Raw genomic sequence first — 21,650 nt, 5'->3', positions numbered from 1 at the left:
TCTGTGTGTTCTGTCCTTGGGTACAAAATAAGTGGCCTAATCGGGGTAAACTTTGAAAAATAAAAGGTAAAAAATTATTTTAAACAAGTCAACTTGTTTCTAGTGTTAAACCTATGTGCATATGTGTGTTTTAGTCTTTCTGTAATTTGATTGCATAATCACAGCCAATAGTTTTGCTGGTTAGTGGATGAATGTCTTCAGAAAGAGCTCATTTCGTCTAATAAAAAAACCAAGAGCCCCAAAACTTGGATGAGGCCTTTCTCCCTTTTCTCTCAGTTTATTGTGTTGAAAGAAAGCTGCCTGTTACTGTAGATGACAAATACGTGCTCTGTACTGCTTGGGACGTTTATGTGAAATTCACATATTTGCATAGATTTTTATATAAAATAATCTGTCCCTCTAGAAAAGAAGGAGGGAGAAGATGAGAATGAAGAATTTGAGGAGGAGAAGGCCTATGAGGAGGAAAGGAGTGTCAAAGTCCATGCCATGGTCTCTGTGTTCCAGTTCATCATGAAGCAGAGTTACATCTGTGCCCTTATCGCTATGATGGTGCGTGCCTGCGAGAACCCTTAACTTCTGCCTGGATTCTGCCCCTATATCTTGTTCTGTGTCCTGTCCTTGGGCACAAAATTAGTGCTGGAGGGATGGACGGTGCTTGCACCCCGCCGGCTCCAAGCCCCACCACCTCCTCCCGCCAGCACTGATGTCTTCATCTTCCCAATGTCTTGGCAGAGAATGGTTGCTTATGGTAATTTCTAATGGGCCCTTTATATTATAGATTTCAAAACCATGTCCTCTGTGCTAGCTAACCTCCTTCTAAATATTAATACCTTTCTCTCAAATTAGCCTAAGTCAGACTGTCCCCTATTTTGCCGATTTTAAAGGACGTATGAGTAGTTTTTCTAAGTGGCATTGAAGGTGTTCACGATTAACAAAGGCCACTTTTATTTCTTTCAGATAATGAGGGTTATAGTCACAGCTTGTCTTAGATTTGAGACTTTATTCCATTTGAGCTGCAACAAATGTTTACCGATCTAAGCATCAAGCACCGAGTCCCCGAGGGCTTCTTCTGGTTGTGAGCTCTCAGTTTACCTGCGTTTCTGCTCACCGCTCTCCAGCATCAGAGCTTCAGAAATCGTCCTTGGGACCAGAGACAGGATATAAAAGAAGGCCAATTTCTGCTCTTCCTAAAAACAAATTTTACTGGGAAAGCTAATTTATTTTGAGAAACTTATTTAACACAAAAGTCTTCAAATTTTGTGGCCAGTAGTGAGATCCCATGGACACCGTAAATGATAAAAAAAGAAAATATTCTATAATTCTAGGGGAAAAAATCACCTAAAGACAGTTTCCTTAGGCTCTCAGTCCAGATGTCTCCTGAGAAAACCTGTTTGCACATCAGCTTCAGCTTCTGCAAGGACCATGGCCATGGCTGAGAGCACTGGGAACAGAAATCTCCTCGAAATTAAAGATGGCTCTTTTGGGAACTGCAAACTCTGTTCTCTAAATAATATGAATTCTGTGCTCTCTGGGTACTTTTGGCACTTTATAGGTCAATCCCTAATTTACACTACAGCAAAACTCTATTTGAAAACATCAAATAATTCAGATTCTGAACTCAAAAGAGTATACGTTTCTTTTTCTGTCTCTAAAAAGAAGTCAGAGAAGTTGGTTTCTTTATGTAAAGAAATAGAGCTTAAAAAAAAAGAAGAACTTGAAATACACATTCAGTTCCTCAGTAGAAAAGAAATCTATTGTAAAAACAACACAGGAGAGCAGATCTCTTGTTAAAGACGTGCTCTCGTCTGGTGCCATTTCAGTTGTTTGCACGGAGCCACAATATTAATGCTTTAAAAGTGCCTGTCTTCCGTGGAAGTTCCCCCGTGGCAGCAGACTTTTAATCACAGACAGAAAGGAGCACGGTCTGTTAGAACGATAGATGTCTTTATTCAAAAACACAAAGAGCGAAATCCTCACAATTTCTTTTTCTCCCTCTTTCACCCGAACAAGGATAATGTACAGGGGGGAAAATACGCTGGAATTATAATATCTGCGAAGATTACTTTCTTGGGTCCTCCACAAAAAAATGGCCAGGTCAGATCTGAATTTCATCCTGGGATAAAGGCATTAAATATTACCGACCTTTGATAACACTATTTCCAAGGAATACTATCTTCATGAAAATAATTCAGACTTGGTAATAGTTGTCAGTCACTCACTTAATCTTACTAAAAGCAATTTTAATTTCCAGTTTATAATTACCATATGTTTGAACCAACAGTTTTAAATAACTCTACATTTAAAAAGCTAGCTCTGCTTTCGGACAGATTTGCATATTGCTGCAAGGAAGTATTTGTTTGTTCTGTGCTGACTTTATTCATTTATCTTATTTATCTCAATACTTATCTGCTTTCCAGAAGCAAAACAGACTTGTAAAACATTTCAGACTTTACGAATAACTCTTGATAATTCGTGATACTCAAGAATATGACTGATTTCAATTAGCTCCAAATAACAGCTAGAAAATATTTTTAAAGACCTTTTCACAGAAATTTGGTATCCGAGATTATGGTATGAGAGGATAGATTTACTGAAGTTAATGATTCTCATGAGCCTGATTTTCTAGAATGTTCCAGCCGCTGCCCTTTGAGATATCCTTTGGATCTGTGGGAGTTTGGTGTGAGTGGAAGATGTCTTGCCTCTTGCAGGGCAGAAGGGGAGGCCGGCCTCTCCATTAACCTGGCTTTACTGTTTGCGGTGTGCGGACACCTAACACTCTACCTCCTCCTGGAGATTCCCTGGTTCCTATCATGTCTGCCTTCCCGGCGGGTCTGCTAAGGGTGACCCCTGAAGCCAGCTTGTGTGCTGACCCTGTGGTCCATGCAGCTTCTGTTTCTGAGCCCAGCTTGGCCACACTCACCCAGCACCCTGAAAAAATAGCCAACCCCAAGCTGGTTTGGAAGAATAAAGGAGAAAGCACTTACGGTTGCTTCTCATTCTGCAAAGCAGGGTGAAAAGGAAGACATTTGGGGCTGGAGGGCAAAGGACGTGGAATGAAGCACCCTGCCCGACCCTCTTCCTTCCAGAAAGTCGAGGGCAAGTGCTAGCTCACAGAGGCAGCCTTTCTCCTCGCTGTGTCCCCTGCCGCAGCTGGGATGTCCCTCCACAATTTCACCACAACACCCTCCCTCCATAGTGTGAATGTTACTGACCTTTTCCTGCTAGATAACGTCTAACTTAGCAGGGTGGGGCCTGTACGTTGTATTGACGGTCACCGTTTTCTCCTCCTTCCTTCCTGGAGGCGTGGAGCATCACGTACCACAGCTGGCTGACGTTCGTGCTGCTGATCTGGTCCTGCACTCTTTGGATGATTCGCAACAGAAGGAAATATGCCATGATCAGCTCTCCATTCATGGTTGTCTACGGAAATCTCCTGCTCATATTACAGTACATATGGAGTTTTGAACTCCCTGAAATTAAAAAGGTCCCAGGATTTTTAGAAAAGAAAGAGCCAGGGGAACTTGCCTCAAAGGTAAGTGAACAGCAAAGCAAGAAAACAAAGCATTCAGACAAAACCACAGTAATCAAAACAAATACATCCAAGCAAAAAAGTACAAAAATACGTTCCAAATATTTGCTGCTGCTTGAAATCATAATGTTTTCCTAGCCCTCAGGAAAATGTTAATATAAACGTGTGGGCACTTAGAACAATTCCCCCTTCAGCTTTGGGAGAAGAATGGGAATATTAAGGGGTTCTATTTGCTGGCAAGAAATGTTCTTCTTTCCCATCTGTGGAATTCTTCAAAATAAGGACCACTGCAGAAGCAACAGGGATCGTGGAAGAAATAAATCATCTTGATACTTGTGCTGATGTCAGGGAAGGATGGGAAGTCAAGGGCTAGCACCTTGAAGGGGACCACTGGTCCAAGTTGGTTTCCAGCCCAGATTGTCCTGTGCAGCTTCCCGGGGCATCCCAGGCATGAATGCACCGTGGCACTGGACGGCATGCCAGCGTCCTCGGGAAAGGAGATTTAAAAGCCAGTGACTTTCAGCTGAAATCAAGTGGGTGCCTGACTCTATCTCAAGTGGAAAGGTTCATGTAATTGCTCCCACTGAAATGCAGAGAAGGCGTAGTAGTTGTTGAAATAGGCTTATGCTTCAAAGGCTTGATGCTCGTGTTCCTAATTCTCTCCTTTCAGATCCTTTTCACCATTACGTTTTGGCTGTTGCTGAGACAGCACCTCACAGAGCAAAAAGCTCTCCAAGAAAAGGAAGCTCTTCTGTCTGAGGTCAAAATCGGAAGTCAGGAAAATGAAGAAAAAGGTAATTAGTGCGTGAGGTGTGTGACGGGAGGAAGGGCCCCCGAGGACATCCAGGGGGCTCTGCTCCAGACCAGAGGGAGGCCAGGTGTAGACGTGAGCAGATAAATGACCGCGTCCCGGGGCTAAGTCCCCGTCCATAGGAGCTTCAGAGACCCTGTGTCATTTGATCCTCACGTAAGTGACTCCCACTTCAGGGAAGAGAAACTGAAGCTCAGGGAAGTGCACTGGGTTCTCCACGGTCACATTTACTGAGTGTTAGTACCAAGAGAGTGACTCAAATCTTCCAAATTCGAATCCTCTTCTTTTCAAAAACGAATATACCACAAAGTCAAAAATAGAATCTGATGTTTTGATGATCGATCACCTCTGTAGTTTTAGACCTGCTATATGGGTAAAATGAGAGCCTCTCACTCCCTACCTGCCTGGATGTACCAATAAATATAATTTAATGTTAGTAGAACGGCTTGGAGACCACTAGTGATGTGTGTAGCCTTGTCTGAAAAGGATGCCATAAAGGTTCACAGAGGTGGAGCTGGTAACCTTAAGACTAACCTGGTAAGGAGGAGAAAACCAACACGCACCAACTCATCCTTTTCTTATAGTTTCTCGTTTAGACCTAACCATGGAGTTACTTCTCAGCAACAAAAGTCTATAAGATTTGAATCTTGACTCTTTGACTTTGGATGTGTCTGTTAATAGAGTGATTAAATTCACCAGTTACTTTATATAAAGAATAGTTCATTTAAGATCAGCAGTTGCTCTGACCTCTCACCTCACTTGCATTCCCCTCACTCTGTGGATCTCCTGGTCATTTGAATCCATTATTTAGATGTATTTAATAGGTTGCCTTAGTAACATAAAAATGAGTCATATATTAGCATATTTTAAAGTAAGACCAAATATAAGCTTTGCATTGCAGTGCATAAAACCATTTTAAACTTAGGTAAATTACAATTCTTCTTCAATTCTAATTTAAATTAAATGATATTTGGCTTTAACTCTTACTTTCTTAGTTCTCTAAAAGCATACTTTTGGTTAAGATTATTACCATTAACCCAAATCCAGTAAAATACTGCTAGGATTGTCTGGAGTCATGTTAACAGTTGGAATTTGAAGTTGTCATAGTCGTTTTTATTTGTGTTATTGTCGCCTGTGTAGTTTTCCTCAACCCTACAGTAGTTGCAGCAGGATATTACAAGTGAAATAGGTGTTATAAAAAGATTAGTATAAAAGTATTACCAAATGTATTTCTTTAAAACTATATTTCAAGAAGTTTAGGAAAATGGACTATAATTAGTTCCATAAATTCTGCCTTGTTTATTAGAACCATCTAAAATTATTTAACTCATATGGTAACGCATGAAATGCGTGCGCTGTGTGGCACTCCCAATCACACTGGTCAGAGTGTGGTTCTGGTCCGGGGACCAGCTCCATTGAACGGCATGGTCTTCTCTTTTGAAGATGACGAGCAGGACATACAGGTGGATGGGGAGGCCCAGGAGAAGAAGGAAGAAGAGGAGGCAAAGGAGGAGAAGCAGGAGCGGAAGCAGGAGGAGGAGGAGGAGGATGAGCAGGACATCATGAAGGTGCTGGGTAACCTGGTGGTGGCCTTGTTCATCAAGTACTGGATCTACGTCTGTGGAGGCATGTTCTTCTTTGTCAGCTTCGAGGGTAAAATCGTGATGTACAAGATCATCTACATGGTGCTCTTCCTGTTCTGTGTGGCCCTGTATCAGGTGGGTACACAGCTGTCCCTGTTTTTCAATCCTCACATCTGTCCAGGAACATACGTGAGCTTCTTTCGACAAGACTCTAAGTTACTGTGACCTCGTGAAAACATCGTGTAAAGGAGTCGATGAGATTCAGACATTACACACTAGGAATCCTAAAATGAGAAGTAGCTCCCTTCAGCTTGTGCACTGATTTTAAATGTTAGGTTCTTAAAATGGTGGAGAAGTGGTTAGAGTGGGCATCCTTGTCTTGTTCCTGGTCTTAGAAATGTCCATCAACAGAGGAATGGATAAAGAAGATGTGGTACATATACACAATAGAATATTACTCAGCCATAAAAAAAAGAACGAAATAGTGCCATTTGCAGCAACATGGATGGACCTGGAGATGACCATACTAAGTGAAGTGAGTCAGACAGACAAAGATAAGTACCATATGATATCACTTACATGTGGAATCTAAAATACCACACAAATGAACTTATTTACAAAACAGAAACAGACCCACAGACATAGAGAACAAACTTATGGTTACCAAAGGGGAGGGGGGGAGGGATAAATTAGGAGTTTGGTATTAACAGATACACACTGCTATATATAAAATAGATAAACAAGGATCTACGGTATAGTGCAGGGCACTATACCCAGTATTTTGTAATGACATATAAAAGAAAAGAATCTGAAAAAAAAAAATGTATACCTAAATCACTTTGCTGTACACCTGAAACCTATACAACATTGTAAATCAACTATACTTCAATAAATAAAATAAACATGACAAAACTGAAGAAAAACAAATGCACGTGTAAAATGAAGTCAGAAAAAATTCATAAGTTTTTCAAAAATTATTAATTAAAAGAAGAAGTCTGTATCATTAGATTACACTTTTGAATACTTGTGTAAAAACCGTGGCTGGATAATCTAAAATACTGGATAATATTCGGTTCATTTGTATTTCAGAGTTTAGAATCAGAAAATCATGCGCATGTGTGTGTGTGTCTGTGTGTGTTTACAAATGTATGTATAACGCATTGAGTGCTTTAGTATTTCATTAATTAGAATATATGAAGTGTTATATTGAAATGAGTTAGCCTGTCCACAGATTCCGTGTGAATGATGATGGGTGGGAACCCGATGATGTACACAAGTGTAACAGTAAACGTTCCTGCCGGCAACCAAGAAAACAAGTAAAGCAACCTCGATTAACAAGAGTCGATTACCTGTGGAGATGAAAATGTCTCAACTGAGGTCAATCACACTTTGAAATACCTTTTGAAATTCCGGGTAGATGTTCTCTAATGAAAACCCACAGGTTTTTGGTAAAGAGGGATGCCTCCTCTCTGTGGCGGTTCCACATTTGTATTCATATGGCATCACTCTGAATTTCAAAATGGAGAAAATTTCCCCAGCCATGACCACAAGGACAGAATATACCTCCCTGAAAGCCTCCCGTAGACCAGAGATAGACCAGACATCATGCCGAAATAAACATTATTAATGATGATGATATAAACATCATTATTTCATCCTCAGAACAACTGGAAAGTAAGTACTCTTGAGGAGGAAACAAGCTCAGGGTAGCAGCTTTGCCCAAAGACACAGCTCACAGCTTCTGGTGGAACCGGATTCCAATCCACAGCCACCAAACCCTACGAGGAACAGAGCCTCAAAAACTAAATATGAACTTGCCTTTGTTTTCAAACATTTGTAAATGGAATCACCTGTCTTCTTTGAATAAAGCAGGTGTTTTTGTGAGTTTTCCTCTGACCGCTTTTTTTTTCTTATTTGTTGTTCAGGTGCACTATGAGTGGTGGAGACGGATCCTGAAATATTTCTGGATGTCGGTGGTTATCTACACGATGCTGGTGCTGATCTTTATATACACATATCAGTTTGAAAACTTCCCGGGCCTGTGGCAAAACATGACTGGATTGAAAAAAGAAAAGTAAGTAATTGTGGTGGACAGCGGGATGGAAAATGACAAACAGCGTGAAGTTGTGAATGTGTGTCGTTCAAGACATCTTTCTGGGAGGTTTTAGTAAAACATGACATCATCACTGGCTATAAGTTCCTCCAGAACTTACAGCCAGTGATGGCTATAAGTTCTAGAAGAATGGTACAGATGAACCAGTTTGCAGGGCAGAAATTGAGACACAGATGTAGAGAACAAACGTATGGACACCAAGGGGGGAAAGTGACAGGGTGGGGGTGGGGGTGGGATGAATTGGGAGATTGGGATGGACATATATACACTAATATGTATAAAATGGATAACTAATAAGAACCAGCTGTATAAAAAGATAAATAAAATTCAAAAAAAAAAAATAAAGGTTCCTCCAGAAGAGGACTCAGGTCTTGGTCATTTGGGGTTCTCATGACCTTGCCCTGAGCTTTTAGCACATAGTAGGTACTCAATAAATATCAACTGAAAAGTGAATTTTCCGCCCATTATTAATGAAATGGCATTTTCTAGTGTCGGTTTCATGTGAAGCACGCCTGCCCGGTTCCTCACTGTCATGCTTCCTCCTTTCTTAGCTGGAGCCCAGTTCCTCATCAGTAGGTTCATAAGGTGACACGTCAGCCTCTCCTCACTGATGGAGCAGGTGCTAAGATCTAAGGAGTAGTTGGTGCCACAGGGAAAGTGCTCAGAGACTAGTGATGATGAAATCTTTCTTGTGCATGAAATAGATAGGAGTCTAGGCTTTTCTCATTTGCTTCTGTAAACTTCTGAAGTTCGTTTAGAAATCCCACCAGAACTGGGCATAGAGCTGAGTATCCTGAGGTGGCCAAGAGGAAAGTTTAAAAGGAGGGTTCACCGTGTAGCTAGACTAATATATCTTTAAGTCAATTCAGCAAATATTTCTTGAGTGCCTCCCCTGGGCCAGACACTCTTCTGTACCTGAAGATGCAACAGGAAGCAAGAGAGACAGAGTCTGAGCCCTGTGGAGTTTATAGTCCAGGAGAGGAGACAAACCAAAAACCTACGTAGTGTACAAACAAATCAACTGCGACACGTCTGTGAAGGAAACAGAAACAGGTTGAGGTACTGAAGAATGGGGGACAGTAACTAGAGATGGAATAGTCAGGGCAGGCTTCCCTGAGGAGGCGTCATTTTTTCTTTTGGCTGCGCCACGCAGCATGCAGGATCTTAGTTCCCCGAGCAGGGAGCGCCTGAGGCAGGGCAGACTTTGGTGTGTGTGTGTGTGTGTGTGTGTGTGTGTGTGTGTGTGTGTGTGTGTGTGTAAAGGCAGGAAGGCTGGGCTGTGGGGAGCAAGGGGAGAAGTGGGAAAGGTCAGCTAGGCACCTGGAGGTGCAGGGCTTGTAGGTAGTGATGGTTTGCATCTCATTCATGGTGAAATTTCTAAAAGTCTTTAAAGCACCCTTGACTGGCTGAGGAAAAAGTGATGGGTGTGGAGGCCAAGAATAGACACAGGGGCTTTCCTGGTGGCGCAGTGGTTGAGAGTCCGCCTGCCGATGCAGGGGACACGGGTTCGTGCCCCGGTCCGGGAGGATCCCACATGCCGCGGAGCGGTTGGTCCCGTGAGCCATGGCCGCTGAGCCTGCGCGTCCGGAGCCTGGGCTCCGCAACGGGAGAGGCCACGGCAGTGAGAGGCCCGCGTACCGCAAAAAAAAAAAAAAAAAAAAAAAAGAATAGACACAGCAGCACGGTCAGCCAGCAGTGGGGGGGTCCTGCGAGTGAGGATGGTGGCTCCACCTAGAATAGGAGGTGCTAGAAATGAAAACGAGGACAGATTCAAGGGTCGAAGGGATGCAGATGGTGGGGACCGGAAGGCAAAGAAAGCGTCGGGGGAAGGCCCTGATTGGGGCGTTTTGCACGAGGTAGACGGTTGTGCCAGTGAAGAGCAGGGTGGGGAGAGAGGGGTGGAGAACAGCTCAGCTGCTTCAGGAAATGGGGAAAACGAGAATGCTGTCTTGAAAACACTCAATATGAAATCACTGTGAAACAGCCAACTTCCAGTAGACGTTCGGGTAGGAGAGCCCACAGGGGAAAGCCGTTTTGTTTTGCAGGCTGGAGGACCTTGGCTTGAAACAGTTCACGGTGGCTGAGCTGTTCACGCGCATATTCATCCCCACATCCTTCTTGCTGGTGTGCATCCTGCACCTGCACTACTTCCACGACCGCTTCCTGGAACTCACGGACCTGAAGTCCATTCCCAGCAAGGAAGACAGCACCATCTACAGGTGAGCCCGTGCAGGAAGCTCCAAGAAGGCAGCCTGGACCCTCCCAACCATCTCACTTAGAATCTCAGCCCTGAACTTGCCATGAGTATCAGCCTGTAAGTGGGGAAAAAATGAGAAAAAATGGGGAATATTTGACGGCGCTTTGTGAAACAGTTGGTAGTGATTTATGATGGTTCATGCAGTGATCTTGACAGGCATGTGAATTAGTTCAGAGTGGCTGTGTAGACTGGAATTCCTTAGCGGTGGTGATGTGGCTTTTGTGTCCAGGCTGGTGAGGTGTTTTTAGAACATTTACAGAATCTGGCTGATTCGGAGGATGGGTTTTCTGTCGCACTAACGGGCAGAGAAGAGGTCGTTGTGAGTGAGAGCGTAGTGCAGAATTCTACCTTCCGTCTTGGAAGGGGAGAACCTTGGCTAAAAGGAGAGAATCTGCCATCTATGAGTAACCAGAATAAGATTTAAGGAAAGAAAGCGAAGGCAGTGTTTTCTTTCATCAGCTCCCTGCTGTGGCCTGCCCATCGATAAACATAAATTGTTTACAAGTAGCAGATGGATCTGGCTGTCCCTGGCCATGTGTGCTGAAGCCACGGTGGGTCATCACACATGCCTAGATCTGCTCCATCACGGGGAAATTACAAGCACTCGTCTAATGAACCTTGATACTGATTTTCCTCTCTGCTTCACATAATAGCCTGTGATTCAGTTCCTGGAAAAACACTTGTTAAGTAAATAAGGGAGCAAAGTGCTGTATTCAAAGGAGCACAGATGCCACAGTTGAAAATTCCCCTTAGCTCTTTTTCAAGGGAAACAACGTGTCCATCCAAAGAAGATGCAGCAGTATCTCATCATGCACAGTTTATGAAATATCAAGCTGTCTGTGTTGTGCTGTACTAAGGAGTGGAATTATGGAAAACTGAATTTGTTGCACAGAGTTCCTGTTAAGTATGTAGAACCTGATTTAATTATGTAGGTTCTGGAGAAGGACAGCAGCCTATGTCAAGATGTGTTCTCCCTGTTCGCTCTGGTGTCCTGCCAGCCCATAACCCCCTCGCCTGGCAGGACAGGGAAGGAGGCCAAGCAGTCTGTTCAGTCTGAGACTGGAGCTGGCCCTCCTCTGGCCGCAGCTCAGCCTGAGCACCCCCCTTAACTGTTGCTTTTCCAAGAAAATGTAAAAGGGCGAGGCGAGAGTATATAATGGCAGCCACCTGAATGGTTTAGGAATGCAGGATTTCGTTTTTGGTTCTGTGAAAAACAGTTTTCTAGAAACTCGAGGAGTTCAAAGGACTCACTCAAGTTCGGTGTTTTGGGATTTCATACAAGAGTTTCATGTAAAAGTCCCCCAAGTTTCAACTTGGAACATAAGATACGTATCCCATCTTTTTCCCAGCTCTTTTCCATTGTAGTATTTTCCTTACTAGCAATTTTCACCTCACGGTAGTTTTAGTCCCTAGAACGCTAGTAAATGGCTACATTAAAATCAAAATGATGAAGAAAAACATATTTTTGGAGTTGGGATTGACTGTCCAGCTTTGCCTTCTCTGTTCCTGCCCACTTAGTAGATGCTGGGGGGGGGGGAAAAAAAAACAACTCCCAAATTGGGAATAATCAATGCATTTTGTCCCTTAAAGTGATTCCAGTCCTGTTGTTTCTGTGAATAGCCAACTGTCCTTTTTCCTGTTTTGCTGTCGTTTTTGTGGTTTGTGTAGGCCCTGTAGGCAAATGTCACTTGTGCCTGAAGCAGAATTCATTGTGTTTAGCCTTCCACAATTTATAAAGTTAGCATTATGAAAGTGTTTTATGATATACCTTATGTGAAACTATTATTAGTTCTAGGTAGGCATCCTCAGGAATATCATTTCCCTTATATACTGATAAAATATATAACATAATCACAATGTAATTATTATATAATATATACTTAATAAGGTACTAAGTATCCACTCCTTGTTTAAATGTCCGTCACTGCAGTTTGTCCATAATTTGTTTTAGAAAGTACTGTGATGCATATAGAAATAGAATGAGTTTTTTCTGTCTTCAGTTTTAGAACACCTCAGAAAACAGTATGTTGAATATGGACATTTAGGAGGATTTTCTTCTTTTAATTCTGGGGAAGGAGCAAGAATTAATGTTTTCCGTGGTATTTTATCTGATAAATGCGTTCTGGACATGTAAACCTTACAGATTCCTGACAAGGTGTGTGACTGGGGGGGAGGGAGGGAGAGACTGTTACCGTCCGGCGATTTCCCGACTCTGATTTCTCTGCTGCCGAATCTCGCTGTCTGGACCCTCCTCCGGTGCATGAAGCATGTCGGTGACACATGTGGTGGTGCAGAGCTTACGGGACATCAGCTCCTCCTCTCTGGCTAACACTCTCCTCTTTCTCTCTCCAACTGTCCCCCGCTGCCACCGCCTGCTTCCTTGTGCCCCCGCGTAGCCATGCCAAGGTCAATGGGCGCGTGTATCTGATAATAAATAGGTGGGTACCTCAACGTTTTCTCTCTCGTTTTCCTTTTTGTTAATGGTCTCTGGGGGTGTCAAACGCTCCATTAGCTTGTAAGTGAAAAATGGCGTCGTCAGACAGTGGGCGTGGCCTGCAGGTGCGCTGGATGTTTTTACAAACCCAGCCATTCGGCGTTTGGACCGAACGGTGCTGCCGAGCGGACTCGGAGGTGGCCGCGGGTCTTCAGCTGGCCCTCGGCGTTGGCCTGGCTCAGCCGCGAGCCCCACTGACGTCACCCTTGGTAGCGTTGGTTCCCGGCTAGCCTGCGAGCCCACCTCCCTCTTGAACACGTGACGGAGAGTTCAGCTCAAGAACCAGCTCCTCCACAGACCTGCCCAACACTGCTGGCTCCCCGCTGAGCGGAACTGCCCTTGCTCTGAATTCCCGGGGCACTTTCTCATCGCTGTCCCCCGACACTGGCCTTCAGCCCCTATCTGTCTGGCTGTCTTGTCTCCCCTGCTCGAGGCCTCCACCCCGCAGGCCCGGAGTCCCTGTAAAATCCATCTCACTTACCGTGGAGGCTTAACCATTAGTGGACCCTCAGTAGATATTCCTGAATGAAGTGACAATGGTCACAACAATCTATGGTTAAGAGAAAATTAAAGCATCAGTTTCTTCAAATATACGTCTACTTGAAAGAGCAACGTATTGAAGGTCGGTATTTTACACGACCCAACTTCACAATATATTTGCTTTCTGCCAAAAAGGCAAAGCTGGGCAGTACCTTAGAAGCATATCACCCAGCTGGGGAGATAAGCCATGCAGGTAACCACACATAATAAAGAGTGAGCTTTGACATGTGCCGTGTGTAGAGTTATCCTCAAGTGCCCTAAGAGTTCAGAGAAAAGAGCCTTTGGGGTCTAATTTACCAAAACTCTTCTTACTTTATCAAGTAGGTGAATTAAAATGCCCGCTCCCATAACTTCATGCCATTAGTAATCAAGTCAGTAATTTAGGTAATAGAAACATGTATTTTGCAAGAAATCCACTTAACAAAATAACCCTGGGAAAGATTTGTTGGTTTTCTAGTCGTTATCTTAAGTAACATCCCAAGGCTGACAACCAAATAGCAAACCCTAGGAGGCAGAACTTCTAGAAGGAGGTGTAAAAACTTAGCACACTGTGTGCAGATCTCTGCAGAAGAGGAAGGAGGCCGGGCTTGCTCCCTTTGGGTCCAGTTTTGTGGACAGCCTGAGAGAGAAAAGTCAACCTCAGGTTTTTAGCTGCCAGGAAGAGAAGTAAGATGGAGACTCGAACCAGAAATCTCGAGCAGCTGCATCAATCTTATCCCTCTAAGCATAAGGAAGCATAATCTCTGTCTCTCTCCCTCAGTGTTTCTCATAAAGTATTGACCATTTGCTTTAAGAGGAGGTGGCTGGAGCACCCAAGAGGTCAGGAATTGGTTTGATGGGCTCTGATGGCTGACACACTTGGCCTTCCATATCCACGGGTTCTGCATGCATGGATTCAACCAATTACAGATCAAAAATATGTGAAAAGAAAAAAAATTCCAGAAAGTTCCCCAAAGCAAAACTTGAATTTGCTGTGAGCAAGCTACTATTTACATGGCATTCACATAGTATTAGGCATTGTAAGTCATCTAGAGATGATTTAAAGTATACAGGAGGATGTGCGTGGGTTATATGAAAATACTACACCATTTTATATAAGGGACTTGAGCATCCGTGGATTTTGGTATCTTCGGGGGTCCTGGAACCACTCCACCATGGATACTGAGGGACGACGATACAAGTTTTGGTCCCCTTTGTCCCCGACTTTTCTCTTGAGAGAAAGCCTATACCCATTAACCCAAGTCACAAGGCCAGTGAATTCACTCAGGAGTTCTTAGAATGATCTAGATGCAAAGTCATCTAAAATAATTTAAAACTTGAAGCATTCCACCATTCGGTCAGTCTTCTTTCCAGTGGAATCTCTCATTTTTCTCTGAATGCTAACATTTTAAGAAAGGCCAGAGCTCTGCCTTAAGGGACACGTGACCTAACAAACCCGTCCCTCTCTGGACAATGTGTGCCTCTGAAAGGCTGAACGTGAAGTGTGTCCAATGATAGGGTGAACCTTTTATTTAAGTAAATAAGCTTTCTATCTCCCAAAATTTATTTCTGTACGCTCAATGCTGTTTTATAAGGAGAATAATGTGTTTGTAAACATGAGTTCCAATGAAAGAGGGGACATAGCTACATTTGACTTCTGCGTCGATTACAATTTAGACTTGACCTTACGAGGTGTGAGGTGGCGGGTGTGTTTAGGACAGTGGGTGACTGGTAAAATTTTGATGATGTGAAAAATTGCAGGAAGTTCCAGCTGAGTCTGTAAACAGACTGATTTAGAAGATTTTAACAGGAGTAATGATTATTTCTCCCACATATACACAAGCCAGAGCCATTATACCCAATCTTGTCTAGTAGATTATTTTTGGAGGAATTACTACCACACAGAGTTAAGATGTGACATTAAATTGAATTAAATTAAATCAACTGCTCATCTTTGAATACAGTTTTCTCAAAGTGCTTAGGAGTTCCAGAATATAATCTTAAAGAGTTTTAAAACTTCTACTTTAAATATTACTTATAAATAGTACACATTTGCAAGAAAGTTCCTTTTTTCTAATAGTCTAATGAATGGGTTGAGTGCAGTTTACCTTGGAGTAGTTATAAATAAATAGAATTTAGGCCTTAGGGGATTTTACCGTAGTAGAATTTCCATTTTCTTTATTGGAAAGTAGCTTAATATGTGGCTTTTCAAAGTCAACTCCTAGTACAGACTTAAACCTCTTCAGCTCTCCATAATTTGTTTCTTTGGTTTCAAATTAGAATGCCTCTCCAGTGTATAGAATTCACTCAGCAAACACTCAGGGAATGATAGTGTACACCAAGCAAAGGGAGGTGAGCAGAGTGAGACTGGATTTCTGTCCTCAAGGAGAGAATAAAATGATGTGGACACAAATTGAGAAATGCACACATTGACTTACAGAGCTGCGGAAGCATGAAAGAGAGAGGGTGGGTGAATAAACAGACAAAAGTCACCTGCTCTGTTGGAATGCAAGAGGAGAGAACCGTCGTGGCTAAGAAATAGTCAGAGGATTAAGCTCAGAGCTTGGATCATCGTAAAAGCAAGACCAGAGTTACAGGCGAGGTCAAGAAAATGCAGAAGAGAAGGAAATGGGCTCCCTGAGGGGAAAGACAGGCAAAACGGTGGGATTTAAGGAAGCTGGGGCGGGGTCCGGGAGAATCTGGTTCATCAGCTGGTCGGTTTGGATCCCAAAGTGGAAATCATCCACCAGTGATGGGATAATCCACACGTGAGGATCAGCAGAGAATTACAAGGATCCTAAGTTCCTTTGCTGGAAGTTTCAGGAATGATTTTTTCACTAGAGGGTGGTTTTTAATTTAGTCTTTGAAAAATCAGGATCCCTTTTTAAAATTAGCTAGGGAGAGGTACGTATCTAAGTTCAGGTACACAGGCTTTCCTGGGGAATCGATACAGCCGTCCATGACAGCAAAGGGGCAGCCAGTTCTGCCTCGACCTTGCCCTGGGCAGTCGGACCCCAGCCCTGCAGCAACCCACCCGATCTGGCCACATGGCGGAGGGAGGTGATGGTGGCCATAAGAGGCCCTGGGCATTGAGACTATCAGAGACAGATTCTCGAGGGAGAAACGTTTGCACTGTTCTCTGAATGGCCATTTTAACCCACAAGCCATTAAGGAATATGCTGATGACAGAATTAGAGTCCAAATTGAGCGCCCACCCCAGCAACCTGTGCTATGTGGTCCCACACGAAGGTGTGTCCTGATTCTGCCTCTTCCTTAGCATGAATTGATGATGCGGATTATCAAAAAGTATATGCAAATCTGTCGTTAGCAGATGGTTCTTTACTCTAAAAATGTGCCTGTGTACTAAGCACCGTGTTAAGCACTTAACGGAAATCACTTCCATTTTCACAACATCCCAGGAAGTAGGCACTGTTATTCCATTTCACAGATCAGCAAACTGAGATTTAAAAGACACGGCAAATATATACTGGGTTGGCCAAACAGTTTGTTCGGGTTTTTCAGTAACATTGGAAAAACCCCAATGAACTGTTTGGCCAACCCAATGTGTGTATATATATATATACACATGTATAACTGAATCACTTCGTTGTGCACCTGAATCTAGCGCAACATTGTAAATCAACTATATTTTAATTAAAAATTTTAAAAAATAAAAGACATGGTAATAAACTTTGTCAGTCCTCTCGCTAGTAAGATGTCTAGTTGAGGCTTGAATCTAAGTCGTTCTGATTCCAAAGAGCATGCTTTTAACATTGTTCTGGATTGACTCAAAGAAAAAGCTATGAGAAAAATGAGAAAAAATTGAAAGTCGAAAGGATTCACACAAGTGTCTTTTTAAAATAGAAACTCCAACCATGCATTGAAAATACTTTCTTTCATCTGTACTCATTTTACACACGCAAATTTTCTCGGTGAAATTTCAGATGGCAAACACCTAGGTTGGTAAATTATAGCCTGATACACGCTTCCCCTTTTGTCTTTTCTTTCTTTCTTTTTTTTTTTTTTTTTTTTGTTGGCCCTGTGTTACAAGCTCGGAGGTCAGGCTGCTCCAGAGGGCATCAGTGTCACTGTTTCCTCACGAGGATGATGTCAGAGGGGAGGTAGCAGCATTAGACACAGGAGCTCTCTCCCCTCTCCCCGACACCCCCAGCTCCATCAAGCCCCAGGTCTCCTGTAACTGACAAGTTTCCAGAAGTAGATCTTCCGGACTTACTTCCAAAAGGTTTAGTCTGAGGTTCTTCTGTGATTCCTTCGTTCAACAATCTCCCCTCAATCTGGACAGCACTTTGGGGGTCTCGTGGCTGGAGGACTTTTTGTTACGTAGCCATAGTGGCAACTGCAGAAACAGCCTCATCTCTGGGAGTTTCCCTCCATAAATAGCACTCATTACTGGAAAGTTGTTTTCAGTATCAAGTCGTGGCAGTGCCGAGGTAGATTATATAAGTGGTCATACTTCCACAGTAAAATCCACAAATTTCTGTCATTGTGAAAGTGGCTTCTCACTTGTAAAATGCAACCCCTTGCTTACCCTGAAGAGGACATAGAAACATTGACATTTGTGTAGCACCTGACTTTCACCTTAATACCCTTTAATACGTAGAGTCCTGATGAAGCAGGGACAGAAAAGAAGTACCCTGAAAGTTGATGCACGGAGCTGGTGTAGGAGATGTGGAACTACAGTTTCAAGAATGGGGAACTTCCCCAAAGGTGGAGGGTGAATTGTCTACCTTAAGAAAATAAGCAAGTGTATATCTGCACAATTTCTTCTACCATCCTCAGAACGTTCTTTGTTCATTAAATGAACAATTCGTTTCTGACACTCTGTCATTTACCTACTTGACACCCTGTTAAAAAGAATGACTTTTGAAGGAGAACCCCTCTAACAGTCTAAGGACAATGCAGATTCATGACCACAGTTATCCAATATCACAGGCGTTTTAAATGTAAAACCAACAAGTTGCATGTGAGCTTGGATTTTTATGTAGCCAAACTTCCTCATTTTGTAAAAAACAAAAAACAAGTAAATTCCAGAGAGGTGAAATAATTGACTCAGAGCCCACAACGGTACAGATATAATACAGTGTATATAATCCAATACAGATATATACAGTGTCCATCCTGTTACAGCCAGGCTGAAATGTATAGCTTAATTATTGCAAATGGAGAGGACTATGTGTAATTCCAATAGACCTTTTCCTAATATCTATTGCCCACAAATGTTCCTTCAAACATTCATTTGAATATGAATAAAAAGATATACTTTTTTAAAAAATTGAGGAGAAAGATCGTACTTGTTATTATCCACCACAAAATAAGCTGGACCGCCCGAGAGTCTGCTGGGCTCGGTGAGGCTGCAGCTCCCACGAGCTCAGAGGCTCAGCTCCTTCATCCAGGCTCATGCATGTCTTCTCAGGAGAGCTGGTCTAGCAGCTCACCTGGTGCCCAAGGATGGGGCGTGATGCAGGCTTCTCACCCCCAAAAGCATTAGCACCCGCTGCATATGCTTCAGATGACGGCAGAATGGGATTGGCCTGTGCAAAGGTTGACTGATGTTACACGTTATTTAAGAATTTTAAAATCCCTGCTTACAATGTGAATGACTTGATTCCTGGGGGATAGTTTGCGGTGTTACTAAAAAAGCATGATCTGATTTGCCTCAGCAGTCTCTGCATTCTGTCCTTTACCACTGCAGTCCCGTCCACTCTCAGATCAGTTGCCAGGCACGGGGTTCCCAAAGCCTGCTGCTGCTGCCATCCTGGAATGCACTTGGCGTTGGGACCCCTGCACCAGTGTACAGGAATGCAATAGTGGACGATGCATAGCATGATGTGTGATCTCTGACTCTCCTTATAATTCTTCTGTTCTCATCTCCTTTTTTTCCTTTCTATTTCAATTACTTTGAGCAGCATCAAGAAAAAATTACCAATCTACCAAAATGAGTAAGTCCCCCTGTGAAGCCATGAAATGCTTGCTCTACACGATGCCATTTCATGCTTCTCCATCCTAAACTCTGACCATTTTCTCCCGTGGGAAAAATGTCAAGTTTAGGTGTCGCTAGCTCTCATGACCAACTCATCACTAGAACCTGAATTGGAAGAGCTAACCAAACCTGAGTTTACAGTTCGTTTTTAGAAAGAGCTTTAAGAAATAAAAAGCGACCAGATGCTAACAAGCCCACATGCCAGGCTGTGTAGTGACTTCCGTTTTGTTTATCCTCCTTCGCGGGCCCCTCACTGGCATCCTCCGGAACCCTTCCCTCCCCTGATTTGGCTGCTCTCTGCCCACAGACTGGCCCACCCCGAGGGAAGCCTTCCGGACCTCGCCATGATGAAGCCGACCGGCAGCTTGGAGGTGGTGGAAGCCAAGCAGCTGGCTGGACCTGGGGAGGAGAAGCCGGGGGGTTGCCCTGCAAAGGCCAAGAAGGGTGAGCTCGGCAAGGACAGTGAGGAAGAGGACGACGAGGAGGAGGAAGAGACGTCAGGTAAGCTGCCCGCCCACCCCAGGAGCTGCTCAGAAGATGCTGGCTCCCAGACGGAGGGAATGAAACACTGACTTGCTCCAAGTGCATAAAACGAGTATACACTCGACCCAGGCAGTGAACTAGAGACCAGGGTGTGGTCTTTTGGTTGCTGTAGTCATAGCTTTCCTGTTCCAGTTGCCCCAATGATTTCCCTGTAATTCTGACTTAGAGGAAGATGGCAGATGGCTGGTTGTCTGGGTCCTGCAGGGTCCTGCCCAGTTTCGTTTAGTCTGTTAGTTCCCAGGAAGCATGGAGGAACCAGAGAGCATAGCCTTTGGTGGGGGGGGGGGTGACATTCTGAGGCTGTGACGCTGAGATGCTGCCCTTGTTTTTCCTGGTGCTCTGTGCTTTACAAAGTAGAATATAAAAGGCAGCACCAGGAGGAAGATCCCTCCCAAAGACAAGCTCCCCACAAACTGGCCCCTTTGCCCACTCGTCGCAGAAACCCTAGGAGAGCCCAGAAATGCTCCCTCCGTATCTGAGGGATGTGCCTTCCTCAGGTGAATGAAACCAAGCTCTGGGGATCAAGGGCTCAGGACTAGGTTCTATTTTATACTTAAAGGCAGGTTTGAGCTTTACAATAACGTCTCACCAAAAACTGGGCTGCAGCTTCCTCTTTACTTGCCCCTGTAACCTCGAAACTGTGCCCAGGTGTGACCTCAATCCTGTAGTGAGTCACCCGAGTCGCTCTGTAAATAAACATTTTCACAATAACTAAAACCTTCCTTAAACTTTCAAAACCAAGTATATTACCTGTTGCAAACACCCCAGCCAGGTCAGGAAACTACGTACAGAGACCCTGGGTCTTATCTGCCTGGGCCCGTGAGCTTCTATCTGCAAAGGTGGGGACAGGCTGATTGCGTGAAACAGCCCTGTGAGGACTTTTGTTCAGATTAACCGGGACAGACCTTCTAGGCAGAAGTATGACCCTGGTCTGCAAAATGTTATTCCCTAGCACAAGGTGGAAGGTAGAAAATGACAAATTTGATTAAAAATTGTGACTGGAATGAGTCTGAGTGCCACACTTGGTGAACTGTGACTCAGTCGTTCAGCCTCTCAGGTCCATCCTCCGCTGTGACAGGGGTGGGCTCATCCAGGGCGGCTGGTGGGCTTTGCCCACCCCCTAGTTAAGCCCCGGCAAGGAGATTGGCGCTTAAGGAACCACTGTTTTGGCAAAAAAAAATGTCATGAAGAGGGAGCTCAGCTACTTAATATTCGGGGGAAATCAAGGAATCATAGCTCAGCCCTAAGAGTAAACAAGGTCAAAATTCTTTTTTGCACAAATTTAATGAAAAGGTGGGTGAAAGCAGCCTGTCCTTCGTTCATTCTCGGCGTGTGACATCGAAGTCATCACTGGACGTGGGATTCTTGGGCCACCTTCCTCCAGATCGGGGTGTCTTAGATAGAATTCATCCACTCCTCTGATCTTGCAGCTTCTCGTTCCCATGGGAATGATACAAGGTAGGCTTTCAACCGTAATCGCACATACAAGCCCTTTTCGTGCCCTCGGGCACATTCCCTGCCCTGCAGATCTGAGGAACAAGTGGCACCTGGTGATAGACCGCCTCACGGTGCTGTTCCTGAAGTTCCTGGAGTGCTTCCACCAGCTGCAGACGTTCCTGTGGTGGATCCTGGAGCTTCACATCATCAAGATCGTCTCCTCCTACATCATCTGGGTGTCCGTGAAAGAGGCAAGTGACGCCTGTTTATCCTCAGGCCAAACCGAACCAGGGCCCGTTGCCACTTTCCTTTGTCAACTGTCCCTGATTTTTTAAAGGTGATTTCCCACGACGTCAGGACACC

General features: G+C 43.9%; 1 protein-coding gene across 1 annotated transcript in view; it reads left to right on the top strand.

Annotated features, from left to right (window-relative positions):
- The window catches only part of PIEZO2 (piezo type mechanosensitive ion channel component 2), a 330,011-nt gene that overhangs the window by 230,009 nt on the left and 78,352 nt on the right, over positions 1-21,650 (top strand). The window contains exons 11-18 of the mRNA XM_029230410.1: positions 404-549; positions 3,302-3,532; positions 4,200-4,323; positions 5,784-6,058; positions 7,849-7,997; positions 10,082-10,255; positions 19,615-19,808; positions 21,378-21,538. Coding sequence (XP_029086243.1) covers positions 404-549; positions 3,302-3,532; positions 4,200-4,323; positions 5,784-6,058; positions 7,849-7,997; positions 10,082-10,255; positions 19,615-19,808; positions 21,378-21,538 — 1,454 coding nt within the window. The remainder of the gene's footprint in view (positions 1-403; positions 550-3,301; positions 3,533-4,199; positions 4,324-5,783; positions 6,059-7,848; positions 7,998-10,081; positions 10,256-19,614; positions 19,809-21,377; positions 21,539-21,650) is intronic.

This window comes from Monodon monoceros, unplaced genomic scaffold (genome assembly GCF_005190385.1).
Source record: "Monodon monoceros isolate NGI ecotype Baffin Bay Population unplaced genomic scaffold, NGI_Narwhal_1 Super_Scaffold_1, whole genome shotgun sequence".
NCBI lineage: Eukaryota > Metazoa > Chordata > Mammalia > Artiodactyla > Monodontidae > Monodon > Monodon monoceros.
The sequence above is the reverse complement of the archived record's forward strand: the minus strand, read 5'-3'. Positions and strand labels throughout refer to the sequence as shown.